Source organism: Melopsittacus undulatus, chromosome 7 (genome assembly GCF_012275295.1).
Source record: "Melopsittacus undulatus isolate bMelUnd1 chromosome 7, bMelUnd1.mat.Z, whole genome shotgun sequence".
Lineage (NCBI taxonomy): Eukaryota > Metazoa > Chordata > Aves > Psittaciformes > Psittaculidae > Melopsittacus > Melopsittacus undulatus.
Window position 1 is genome coordinate 56,383,713 of NC_047533.1, and position 14,081 is coordinate 56,397,793.

Here is a 14,081-nt window from a genome sequence, read left to right on the forward strand (position 1 = left end):
TCCCCCTAGCAACCTCCATCTTCTTCCCTCAACAGAAATAGAAGGGATAAGCTGTCAACCCCCTGAAAAGCTGATAGATCATCTTAAACATTCCCCCCCTCCCACCAAATGCTATCTAAGCATTATGTCAGTTCCTTTTTTTATACTTGAGTGAGCTCAGTGGCAGCAGAGTAGTCATTATTGTCAACAGGAAGGCTTTATTGGTGCTGGACAGTGAGGTCTTGCAAGTCCACTGGTAGTGAAAGCTGACAGCCTTGACAGGTCTGGATGTGTCTGTGCCAGAATTCTTTCCTTTTGTTAGTTATATGCATACAGAATTTGTTCACCATGTCTTTTAGGATACCTTTTAGGAATGGAGACTGTATTGGTTTTAGCTGATAATGCTCAGATTTAGGGAAGAAGGTGAGATGTCACCTTAGCACTGCCAGCAGGTGTTTTGATTGTGCTGGGAAGCTGGTGGGATTTTCAGGGCTTGACTTTATATGTGCGTTTAATAAGGTGCCTGCTTGAAGTAGGGTCTTTAAGAAACTGTGTCCCTCAATGGATTGCAGTGGCTGGAGACCCTGGGTCTGCAGGCAACACTGGTATTTTGTTTCTTCATACAGGCTGCTTGTCAGGTTGCTGATTGCAGGTGCTGGTTGTATCTTGCCCTCAGTGGAAGCTGCTGCTTCATTCTTACTGGCAGAATGTTACTTGCCCAGATGGTTTCCCCAGAAGACTTGTGCTGTGGCCAGCTCAGAGATCAGTCCTAGTGGTACAGTGTTGTTTGCATTGGGTCTTATGAGTGGGACTGGAAGTATTTTACTAGCTTTATTCACAGTGAATAAATAATTCTGAATTATGTGGTGATTTTGGGTGGGAGTGGGGGTGTTTGCCATAAAAAAAAAGGCAAAACCATACTGAAGTTTTTAAGTTTTCAAGTATTTTGATGTCAAGCTAATAATCTCCTGAGCTTCTGCTTTAAGTTATGTATGGTGGGAAGAGCAAACAACTGCCTCTTATGTAGGTCCTAGTAAGGAACTGAGTCTGGTTGTTGACATGGCTTGGTGTCCCATTTCCTGGTGCTGCAGCTGATGCTGTGCCTGTGGGGGATAAAATGCTGCCAACCCAAAGAATTTTGTCAAAGGGCAGCATTGCACCCCTCATAAGCAGTGTGTTCAAACAAATTACCCTAACACAGAAATTACTGGCTAAAATTCTCTAGCTGATGTTATGATTGCAGTTGTCCATCTGGCCTTAAAAACCTATTAATCTCTCATGCAGATTCTAGTGTTTTGGCTTTTGCTATAAAAGAGAATCATGAGAAAACTTGGAGCAGAATGAAGCCAACATAATAAAATATAAATCTGCAGTTAATATTAGTTTGCTAGTTCATTAAGTAGTGTATATTTTCTTCCTCCAGTGGGCCATAAATAATAGGTACTGCTACAGCTTGCACTCTGCTGTAGCTTGTTTCCACTGATGGAAATGTTTCAGAGGTTCTTGCCTGTGTGTTGTGTTTGGTCCCAACTCAGTGAAGTTAATTGATTCAAAATGTCTGCTCCCTGATGGCTTTGATTTCTTCTAGGAGTTTGGTTTTTTTGGTTGTTTTTGTTTTCCTGGATTATTTTCGACTGTCACTCATTGGAGTGCGTTGGATTTATACTTCTCGAAGAAATACTTGGCACATCAGGGAAAACAATTGGAAAATGAATAGCAACAATACTGTAATAAAACTAGTGAAGATTTATGAAGCAGGAAAACTCATGATGAAGAGTCCTCTGCAGTCAGTGTGTCTTGGTAGCACTGAACTCCAGGAATGCATGAGAAAGAATGGGGGAGGTATGCAGTGTCAGGAGGAACCAGCTCTGTTAATGGTGACGTGTTTGACAGCTATACCCCTGTGTTGGGCAGAGGAAAGAGGAGGAGAGCAAGGGAATGAAGCTTGGTAGAAAACCTGTGATGCTATTCAGGAGACCTCCCAGTAAGGGTTGGGCACAAAGTGCTGCTGTCACATCTTGTCATGTTCCTTGACACCCATTCAGCAGAGTGTTTCACCTAATGTTTAATTGGCAGTGTGTGAGTGTTCCCATGAGAGGTTTCTCACAAGTACTTTAAATGTAGTTGATCCCATAAGCTATGGTCATCTCTGGGGCTACCTTGATGTAGCTCCGGCCTTCCCATGGGTGGCTGGGTCCTGCAGAGTGAAGGGGGCCAGGGTCTGCAGAAGAAACCTTGAGGAGGATGTAGAAGCACTTAATTCACACGTTTTTTTCACATGGGAGTTAAGACTCAGGCTACCTAAAACAATGTTCGTATTCATGTTCAATTTGTAACAAATACATAAAACTGGAGTATTGCTTCATTTGCTTGAAATATTAGAAATCATGTGATGTTTTGAAATATTTATGGAGGCATTAAGGAAGGTTTCTTCTGTTTGTTTTGTGATGGGAACTGTGCTTATAGGGTATTGATTTGCTCAAAAAGGATGTTCTTTTCCTGCTGCTTTAGGTATGTTTTAGTTAAATAAGATTCTTCTGGGTTTACAGCTTCATGGCATGAACTCCATCAGCTTTTGTTATCCTGATCATTTTGCCTGTTCTAGAGCAATTTTTCAGGATAAATTTTGGTAAAGTGTGCCCTGTGATAGGCTGTAGCCTGCAAATGATGCTACTGAAAAGCAGAACTATTCCAGTGCATGAGGATTTAGCAGAAATCCTCTCAAAGACTGTGGCAACGCAGGAGAGTTCAATTTTTTGTACTCCTGCAGAGATTTTCCTGTTATGTGAGCAATGAAGGTTTTTCTGGAATATCCTTACATACTGAAATGTTGTGTTGCTGGTAGGGTCAGAAGTGCTCAGTGCTTTAGACTGTTGGTAGGGCTTTTTTATTTATTCTCCCAGATTGTTTCCCCTTTTCTCCTCCCCTCCTGCATTTGAAATTGGAGTGAAGAAGCTTATTGTGCTCCAGACTGGATCCAGAAGAGCCATTTTGCTTAAATGGCATGACCAAAACTGAAGTCCATAGACCAGTAGCTTGTGCTTCAGGCATTGTATCATTATGATGAACATGTCCTGCTTTTGCCTGATAGCGCCACATGGCACTGTGTTAGATAGCGCTGTCGGATGGTGTGTTTTGCTGTGTACACAGCAATATTGGTTTAGGTGAATGCTGAATACCATCAGCCCTGGTATTTCTTGTGCTTCTTGCAGCCATGGTGAAGCTGTTAAATACTGGCTGTAAGAATGTGACAGGGACATTTGAGTAAAAAGCTGTATCTAGTCTCCCTGTCAGAGATTCCTGAGTGAAAAGAACACTGTTAATGTGCCAGCTAGAGATCAGGGCAAAGTTTTATAGATCATGACTGGTTTTACTGTGACTTGATTGTTCACCTGTAGCAACCAGCCTGTCTGAGAACAAGAGCGTGTGCAAATTCCCTGGGCTATTCTGTATTAAAAAGGAAAAAAGACTATGGTATAACTTTAGACTTAATCATCATTTATCCTACCCTGAAGGCATAGAAATTAATGATGATATAGATCTGCGTGGCTTTGTGTTCCCCTTGACTGAGCATTAGAAATAATTAGGGCTTGTGGGATGGATGCACTGATGGTGGAGATGAGCAGAAAACATTTGCTGCTGTATGTGCCTCTTCCAAGTTTGCTGGCAAAGATACAGGTTACGTGTGTGCTTATGGGCTCTGAGGTTTCTTGCTTGGTTGTTGAGACATAGCTAGCTAGTGCTGAGGAAAAAGAAAGTGGGAATAAGTGAGATCTGTTGTTTTGGAGGCTTTTAAGATTATGAACCAAGCAGAGCTGCAAGCAATTTCTGAAGAGATTTCTTCAGTGTAAGCACTCCTGCACTGAGTTCTGCTGAGTACAGCTCTGGGTTATGACTGTGGAGTATCTACAACATTGGGACTACCCCAGGAGCCCTAAGCTATATGGGAACTGGCACTAGACCTCTTGAAGTGTGGAAGCCTCAAGTAACATAACTGGAGGCTTTCCTGAATTACCTCCTTCAATGACCTGAATGTTTGGATCAGTTGGTTATTACCCATACCCAAATGCGTGCTGATGGTCATCACAAGTCGGATGGGGACAAAGTGGTTCTGCTGCTCTGGAGAAAACCTCTGGTCTCTTTCTTGCTGTGGCTTGAATGAAAGCCAGTTTCAGGGGTTTTTATTTGGGTGCAAAAAACTTCATCTCAAGTAGCCATGCAATGTGGAAGCATCTTTTTGGGATGGTGGCAGCCCTTCTATGAAGTTTCTGCTAAAATGGTTTCCTCTGTGTTGCACATACCTATTTTAGCTGCTGTTTTCCCACTGTTTCTTCCCCAACCTGGCCAATCTGCATTTTTTTTTTTTAATGATATCTATTTCAGCAAAAATGTTGTTTGTGCTAGGCTGGAAGGTGATGGGAAGACAGTTTGTGCAGAGCCTGTATGGATTTGTGCGGTGGGACCATGTGCTGGTGGCCTCTCTGGCAGGGGGATGGAAAGGCTGCCTGTGTGTCCCAAAAGTGTTGGTAGCACCCTGTGTGGAGAGCTCTTGCAGCTGGGCCATTAGAGAAGCCATGCCTTTGGAGAGGGGATGCCAGGGCAGGGCTCTAGCATGATTCAAGGCTGAATCAAGGTGGGACTGGGACCTGGCAATGATGCAAGTAAAGGACAGATGTGTTGGCAATGGATGGGTAGGGTACTGATGGAGAAGATGAAGATACCTTGTGTCTAGATGAAACAGTGGTAATTTGTGCTTGTATCAGAATTTTGGGCATTCTCACAGCAAAAATGCGCATGGTTCATTCAGGCAATTTAGAATAACTGCTGGCTAAATATATTCCTGGCAGATCAATGTAATGTGGTATTTCAGAAGATACACTGTGAAAGCAGTCCTGGGCAGAAACATACGGAACAGACTTAGCCCCCCCAGAGTTGTGTGGGCTGTGCTAGGTGCCCCTCCATTGCAGAGTAGCCTGACTACAGGGGGAGCTTAAAGTCACTTGTTGCTTTTTGTCTTTCTGGTATGTGAATTTTGGGTTACTGTGCCACACCTGTCAAAAGGTGTATCCAGTCATCTCCTATATATTTTTATTCTATGCATAATTCTACTCCAATAAGGAAGGAATTGAGTCTTTTCTAACTGGAGTTTTAATATTCAGTTTTGCTGGCTGACTCACCGGTAGGAGCTTCTCACTGACTTGAGTTAGGGCTGAATGGGTTGTATTATCTTTTCATATGCAGAAAATTATTTTGAAATTGAAGTTAATAACTGCAATTTTAAAATTGTCATTGATAGCATGATAATACAATATTTAGTTGTATCTTGTTATTTTTATGATCTGATGCCTGAATAAAACATTTTTTCTTCTTTTCTTTAATTAGCATGTTATGAAGAAGTTTGTGGCATCAAACACACCATCTAATTACATTCATTAGTAGCATCTCCAGGACAAGTTTTAATTAAATTGTACAATGTAGATCAATACTTGTTTTGAATCCATTTCAACTTAACGACAGGAATATATTGTTCTGCACAGTTTAATTACAGTGACTGTAATAGAAGGAATTTGAGTAAACCTGCCAGTTTGGCAATCACACTCCTGTCTCTTGCTTTTTAAAATAACTTGTCCTGTATTATAACTGTATGCTATTTATGTATGTCCTATTGTGAAGAATATATTAGGATCATTTTTTTTTCTCCTATTGAAAAGAAACTGCGGTGTGGTTCAGGAGCACTTGGATACTAGTGCTTGACTTCAACTGGAATGGGAGAAATTAATGTGCATTTTTCCTTAAGACTTTGGGAGAGGAAAGGCTGCCCAGCACTGGGTGACACATCTAGTGGTAGGTAATAGGAATGCTTTTATTTTGCCTGGGCTATGAGGTGGAAAGCCACCTAATTGTATGTTTGCTTACTGTGAATATAGTTCATTGTGGCCTCTAAGTATTGCTTCCACCAAATGTCCTGTAGATTGGTAACATTGCCAGCTCCCAACTGTTTTCTGTGTTGGCAGGAGAAAGCATTCCAGGCATGAAAACCCTGAGCTACCAAATGTTTTTGCTCAACTTAATGAAAACGTACTTGGCTAGGTAGAACATCTATATAAGTTATAGTAGTGTCCTGTAGTAATACTTGCATACGTTGTGAGAATGTCTGGATAGACAGCTCTCTAAGATAGATATTTGATGCCAGAGCTGAGAACTGATAGTTTTTCTGTCTGAGTGTTATATTTTTGTGTCTTGGGCTGGTTTTGTGTACAAGGGATTATAGCAGTCAGCCTTCAGTATGGGTACAATGATGAAGACCAAACTGACTCAGAGAACTTTGTTGTGTTTTTTCTTTTCTTCTTTTAACCAAATCTATTGTTTAATAATTTAAAAATGTTATATTTTGTATTATGTTATTTATATTTATATTATTTAATATTATATTTAAGATTTTAAAGGAACATACCTTTTAGTATAGCTACTTAGGGGTTTTCTTACTGTTTCTCTGGAAACAGTGTAATCCTGATATCTGAGGAACTTACATGGCAGCATTGGTAATTTTGTCTGCAGTTCCCTGCAGTGGGGTGACCTGTGCTGGTGTAAGGTAGGCTCTGTATACTTCGTAGTCATTTCTGTTGGTGAATTTCGATGTGCAGTGGCAGCAAATCAGCCCGATAAAGAATTAGTGGTGAGGGTTATGATACTCACATCCTTTATACTTGTGCACGCAACCTGCTTGTTTCTGTTCTCTAGCAATGTTTAAGTACCTACACGGTTGCATTTGTGAAAGAATCAAGCACAGAGCCTTCTCCATCTGTTTCAGGCTTGTTCTTGTGCTAGATCATCATGGGCTGGGAAGTCTTGAAAGCCCAACTGGGAAAACTTCCAGTGGGATTTTCAAAGAGCAAGGAGAAGATCAGGAATTGAAGACCCAGGGAAATAGCTTCCTTTTCAGGAAGGACATGAGTACAAAAAGTGAGGTACCACACAGACAAATATACTGTGAGACGTGAGTGTTGTAATCCAAAGACAAGGAAGTGTGCTTCTAAAGTAAAAGAAAGTTCTTCATAGGTTGAGATTTTGGATGACAGCTGTTTATGCAGAGACAAGCTTTTTACTTCAAGATTTAAAACCCTAAATACAGGAGGTTAAAGTTCAGCACCAGAAGCTCGTATAGTTTTTCTTAGCTGAGTTAGGTGTGTGTTTAGATTTAGTTACTCCACACTTTTTACTCAATATTTCAGGTAAAATTAGGGGGGAGGAAAAGTTAAAAGCTTAGGATTTTTTTTTTTGCTGCTTTATATAAATTGCTGATTGCGTATGTGTTTTAAAACTCCTCCAAATTTGTGTGTCTGTGGAAAAAATTATCCCTTGGATACATTATAATGAAATTGTCAGACTTGGGGAAAAATGTGGGAGATAGAAAAGAATAGATTCCTGGTAACAGTAATTCTATAATACCTGCACATAAAATACTTCGAATTAATGATAATCTGGAAACTCTGCATCTGTTGTTTCGTGTTTCATTTTGTCTTCAAGGCCTGTTTATGCTATAACGTGTGCTACCTTAGAAGGAATGTGTGTGTGAACCTGCATAGGTGTTTGTATGTACAGCTATGTACTTTATGTCTTACATATGCACATAAACACACAGTATGCATTATGTATTTATTCCCCACAGAAGACTAGATCCTAGGAATGGGAAGGATCTGGATTTTACAAGAGTTTAGTGCATTTGCATCTTGGTTTCAGTGGCAGATCTCAATGGAATAAAGTAATGCATACATAGAACTGTTTTCAGTGTATGACCTCATTGTTAGAGGAGTTGCAGCATTGTTATTCTGCTTTACAAAAATCTAACTTCCTTGGTTAGTTTTAAGTACCTTGTTTACTCTAGCCACCTAAACCTTGAAATATTTATTGAATGTCGTAATCCATTCATCTTTAACATTTTTTTCCTCTTATTTTCAGTGAATTTACTGGACTCACGGACGGTAATGGGGGATCTAGGATGGATAGCCTACCCCAAAAATGGGGTAAGTCTCTGTTGTTGTTTGCTTTCTCTCTTGCAAATTATACTAATCGTTTCCATTTGGAAAGTAGACTACTGGGTTTAAAAACTCCCTGGAGTGGTTTGTCAGCAATGGAGGGAGAAAAATAAAACAACAAGCTGTGACTGGAAAAATGGAGCTGTGTGGCTAGGGGATTGATTTATTTATGCAGTGGAGCCAGCCACAAGTATTAAAAAAACCCCATAAGTCAACCCCCTCGCTCCTTCCCTCACCAAGAAAATCCATGAGGTTATTTAAATTTTTTCAAACTATAAATTCCTGCTCTCTTTGAGCCTTTGAGGCAAATGTACAACACAATTTCCTGGAAATCTTTTTCTGAAACACAGGCCCTGAGACACTGCTGTTAGATTTAAATAAGCAGGGCAGTTTAGAAACACTTCTCAGGCCCATGATAAAGTTCTGAGACCTGATAAAACTGAAGCAGGAGCTGAGTTTTAAACACCATGAAGAGCCTCTGTCCCTTACCATTACCTATACTGAGAACTGAAAGAACCTGGCTTCCTAATTTCATACCCGAAATAAGTATTGGAGTTTAGATGCATTAATACCCTCCATTGTGTCTGCCTGGCCTGACTGCATCATGTGAACAGTCATTGCTGTGACTTTGGCTTGTCTTGGGCATCCTTAATGCTGTACTGTGACAGAGCTTCGGTAGTCTTGAAATGTTGACTTATTCACAGTGCTGAGTGTTCCTGTCAGTTCCTGGAGCCATGAGCACCATCTGAGGTGAGAAATCATCCCAACACAGAAATGCTGCATGACTGAGCCCTCCAACAGAGCAGCTCTCAGGAATGTGTTATTTCAGAGCTTTAGTCACCAGCTGAAATGGGCTGCAAAACTGTCCTGGGCTCCAGCTGGATTGTCATAAAAATGGTGGCAGTGTTTATATGAAATGCAGCCAACCCTGCATATATAAATATATATATATTACAGAGTGAATGACACAGTGGCTTTCCATGTGTTCTGTGTGAATGAAAGGTGGTAGAAATGGCAACTTCACTCAGGCAAGCTGCATGGCAGTGATGTAAAGGCTACATGGGGAGCTGAGTTTATCCTCAGCTTAGTTCAAGACCTAATCCTGTTGTGGTCAAAGTCTATAACAATAGTTTTTTTAAAATCTATTAATTTAAAGCTGAGAACTAAACTTGGTCACCTTGCATGTGTGGTCATCAGAATAACAAGTACTAGATGTGCTAACAGAGCAATGTGCTGGTGCCATGGCATGCTATGAAGATCCCGATATCCACTTCTTAATAGAAGATTTTTCCTTTCTTGAACACCTCTTGGTATTTTTCCTGTGGTATAAAGCACAGTTGCTGTATATTCCAATGTCCTGACAGGAATATCAGTATTAAGATAACTAGGCCTGACGAGTACAGAAGACTGCTGAGTCTGTATAGGTAGATGAGTAAATGTAAAGCTAAATATCCCATGCAAACACCTCAGTTGTATCTTTTAATTATTTAGAGAAACCTTTCTACATTTACAAGCTCAGTTTCCAAACCGCACTTGGAAGTGCACTCATGAATGCCAAATGAATGGTTACTCACTCAATAGGGAGATTTATTTTTTTTCCTTCCTTAAATTAACTTCCACAAATAAAAAGTGAATCAGGCAGTTGGGTTTGAATTTCCAGAGATCTCCTCTTAATCTTCGTTTTCATGGGACATCATAAAAATTTAGGAGGTCAGTCCAATTGTCTTTTGGTTTTTTTTTGCCTAATACAGTTGCAGTGTTTTGCAAGTACTCTCCAGAGTTACTTCTCCAACTGACTTATCCACTCTGCACTCAGCTATGCCTACAGGCCTACAGGGATGCTGGGGAGGGACTGTTCATTAAGGACTGTAGTGATAGGACAAGGTGTAAAATGGGTTAAAACTTAAACAGCAGAGGTTTAGACAGGATATAAGGAAGAAATTCTTTACTATTAGGGTGATGAGGTACTGGAATGGGTTGCCCAGGGAGGTTGTGAATGCTCCATCCCTGGCAGTGTTCAAGGCCAGGTTGGATGAAGCCTTGGGTGATATGGTTTAGTGTGAGGTGTCCCTGCCCATGGCAGGGGGGTTGGAATTAGATGGTCTTAAGGTCCTTTCCAATCCTAACTATTCTATGATTCTATGCTGCACTCATACACTGTTTACTTAGTCTTTTAAAAAAGGTATAACTTGTAGAAAGGTTTAAAGTAATTCACTTCAGGATCTGAATTTGTAAAAGGAAGGATCTTTAACTGACATCAGAGATACGCAGCTATTTTTTTTTTGAGGTATTATCATGCAAATTTGTTATTTCAAGATGTCCTCTTGGGGAATATCTTGGAAGGCCTGTGTATGTGCCTGAATCAAGGAAAGAAGCAGAAATGTCATAATGTGTCACACTTTGCAACACTATAGTGTGTAGATGCAGACTATGTGCTGAAATAAGCTTTTTGATCCATGATATTTTATTACTGTTATTAACAGTATTCTGTAGAGTCTAGTCACGCATGATAGCAATTCAATGGTGATACAGTTCCAGCTAAAGATACATTAACTTTTGAAGTACCCTTCCATGCTTCTAGTGTTGCTGCTTCTCCACTTGATTTCTATTATGAATCTTAAGGATACAGTGTTTTTCTTAGTACTACATCTGCTGCAAGTAGGAGATTGCACCAGGAGCACAGCTGCTGTTAAAGAAAGCAAGTATTTAGTCTTCATAGTTGTATGGGAGCGCCTGGGAGAAGTTATCTGTGTATTACAAATGTTCAAGCTGGTAGTTTTTCAAATCAGATTTCCACATTTATAAAAAACAAACAAATAAGACCACCCCCAACCAAACACAAACCCCACCAAAACAATGGGGGTAAGATACCCTGTCAAGCCAAAATAGTGCTTTGGCACATCTTGTGTAGGTGTTGTCATCTAAATTTTTATTGCAGTGGTGTGTCGTGGTAATTTTTGTGTATTAAAGCTTTAAGACATTCCATGCTCCAGGGACGTCCAGCTGCCCTTGTTTAGCCTGTTGCTTACCCCATTTTAGCTGAACATAATGGGAAAGTATGATCTAATTTGGGAAATGAAAGCAGCAGTGATTGGGAAGAAGACTGATCCTCTAGTCTGCAGGCAGATGAGTTTTAGAGGTCGACCTGTTTCATGTCTGTAATTCCAGATAAAGCACTGCAGCTGCTTTAGTCCCCACAAGATCAGACCTATATCTACTGATAAACAGTGTACACCAGCTCATCTTGTGAGTAATGGGTTTTAGGGAAAAGGAGACCAGCACTTTAGGCAAGAGTTGTCCCTTCAGGGCTTTTTCTAGCTGGGTGCTTATTCAGTGCAGGTTTTGGTGTTGTCCATTATCCCTGTAACCTGGGTGTCCTTCATGTACCCCATGCACAATGAAGGCAAGAAAAATCCCCCTTTTCCTTTTATATGGAGTATTGAGTGACCAGTCGAAATGAAATGATGTGACTGAATGATGCTGTGGCCAAGCCGGGGTTGAAACAATGTCTCCTGGTGTGAAGAACCAGCTTTTGTGCAGCAGAAGGTGCTTTCTTCTTTCTGCTGCTTTGCTCTGAAAGATTAATGTGGTAGTGTGGCTTCCTGGCTGCCCCAGGAGGCCTTCTCTGGCTGTGTGGGTTCATCAGCTTGCAGCAGTTGAGCAGTCAGCTCTTAAACCTGCAGTTATAGCTTTTAGAGCGTGAGCAAAGTCTTTGTGAGGTCTGCATGGCCATGGAGCTCAGAAAAAGGACTCTCCCTGCCAATGGTTTGTGGTCAGCTGCTACTTTTTCAGCTCAGGCTGGGAATTGATCCTGTTATTATCTGCCAAAGGGACAATCTGGACTTCGTGTTGTAGCTCATGGAAGTTTATTTTAACCTGGAGGAGGTTATTAGAGTTACCAGAGGCTATATCAGAAAAGTCTGGTCCCTCTTGTGCAGTAGGAAACCTTCCAAATACATCAACAAAGCCAGTCAGGCTTTTTTATTAAAGCTATGCATTAAAATACAGAGGTCTACAAAGTCTTTTACCTCTGGACTGATTCCTGGAGTGTTGCTTAGGATTATCTGAATTGGGCACATCAGAGGTTTACAAGTACGTTATATATGGCTGTGACACTGACTAGCTGTGACCTACAGAAACTGCCTGCACTTGCCTGCACATGCCATACTAAGCATTTTATCATATGTAAGTACACATAAGCCTAAATACAGGGTGTTTGCAGGCTGCATCACCTCATCTCCTCCCTTGTTTTGTCAGGAGACTCAGTGATACATTTTGACTCCCTGAAAAACCATAGCGGGAGAGAATCTCCTATCAGCCTGTGCTGTTCAGTTGTATTGGATGGCCATGTGAAAACATAACCACTTTTAACAATATCCAGATAACTGCAAAGCTGTTTTCTTTTACCTGACTTGTTTTATTCAGTGATAATGTCTGATTTTTGTTCCAGTGGCTGTAGTAGCACTGATTTGCTTGTTTCAGACCCTCCTTCCTTTCAGGGTGTATTTTAAAACTTCTTTACAGCTTAGAAGAACTCTTTCTGTTCCAGTCAGAAAACTGCACACCTGCTTTGCTTTTGTGTAATGGGGTCCTCTCCCATCTCCTCTACTTCCCATTGATTTTCCTGCTCTTCCTGTAGCACAGAACAGGAAAGCCTCTGCGGTCCCTGAGGAATTGGCCGTGTTCTGTGGCTCATGGCACAGCTCCATCAGCTGGGATTTTCTTTTTAGGCCCAGACAGGAAAATAAGCATGTACTAAGAAACCTGGTCCTGTGGAGATGTTACAATTCTTTATTCATTGCAGAAAATGAGGCTAGATGACTTCTTGTGTGTGAATGGTGAGAGCAAAGACAATTGCCCCTGCTTTTGGTGATTAATAAGGACAAATACCAAAAGTCAGGGGGTAAATTCAGCCAGATTGATTCTTCAAGTTGCTTCTCATTTATGAAGGACACTGGTGGGTTTGATATCTTTTTTCACTCCCCAAACAGCATTTCTGGCTCATTCTTTTGAGCACGGGTACCCGAGGGTGCCTCTTTGAAGTTAAAAATAACAGCGGTTTAGATTACTCAGCATGGTTTGTGAATAGATTCATGTTGCACTATGTCAATCTTAGTTCAGATAGAGATTTTTATACAAGAATCCTGGACTGGAGGCAGTGTTTGCCCTCAGGGACAGGAATAAAATAGAGGGGGAGGGATATGGGGTAGTGAAAGGAGGAGGATTCCTGGCACCATTGAGCTGTGTCATGTAGCTATGATTATAATTGGCATTTTTGGGGCAGTACTTCTGGCAGCCTGTAATTGTTTGGTTTTCTCTTGCAAAAGCTGTTTCTTGACTGTGACCAGCACAGAAGAGGAACTAGGGATATGTTGTGGTTTCAGCCCAGCTGGCTTCAAAGCCCCACACAGCCCCTTGCTCACTCCCACCTGGTGGGATGGGGGAGAGAATCAGAAGGGTAAAAGTGAGAAAACCTGTGGGTTGAGATAACAGATTAATGGGTTACATAAAATCCAAATGTGCAAGCAAAGCAAAACAAGGAATTCATTCCACACTTCTTATCGGCAGGCAGGTGTTCAGCCATCTCCAGCAAAGCAGGGCTCCATCATGCATTACTTAGGAAGACAAACAACATTACTCTGAACATCCCTCTGCTTCCTTCTTCTTCCCCAAGCTTTATATGCTGAGCCTGGTGTTGTATGGTATGGAATGTCCCTTTGGTCAGTTGAGGTCAGCTTTTCTGCCTGTGTCCCCTCCCAGCTTCTCGTGCATCCCAGCCTACTCACTGCTGGGATGGGGAGAGAGGCAGAAAAGGTCTTGCCAACACTATTTCCAGCATAAATCCAAAACATAGCCCCATACTAGCTAATTATGAAGAAAATTAACTCTATCCCAGCCAAAACCAGCACATACTGCAAACATGTCAAGAATGCAATTCATACTGCAGCATCATGGAAATAATTTCTACCTGAGTACATGAAAAAATATATTAATGATATCCTTAAAACCAACAATTTGGCTGATTTGCTTATATATATGTGCTTTTGTGCATGCACATGTTGGTAA

The 14,081-nt window shown here is 41.0% G+C and overlaps 1 protein-coding gene across 6 annotated transcripts in view; it reads left to right on the forward strand.

Annotated features, from left to right (window-relative positions):
* Positions 1-7,946: 7,946 nt before the first annotated feature.
* EPHA5 (EPH receptor A5) overlaps positions 7,947-14,081 on the forward strand; it is a 177,572-nt gene continuing 171,437 nt past the window's right edge. For all 6 annotated transcript variants that reach the window (XM_034064705.1, XM_031048506.2, XM_031048508.2 and 3 more), the window contains exon 1: positions 7,947-8,003. In XM_034064705.1, coding sequence (XP_033920596.1) covers positions 7,965-8,003 — 39 coding nt within the window. In that variant the 5' untranslated portion in view covers positions 7,947-7,964. The remainder of the gene's footprint in view (positions 8,004-14,081) is intronic.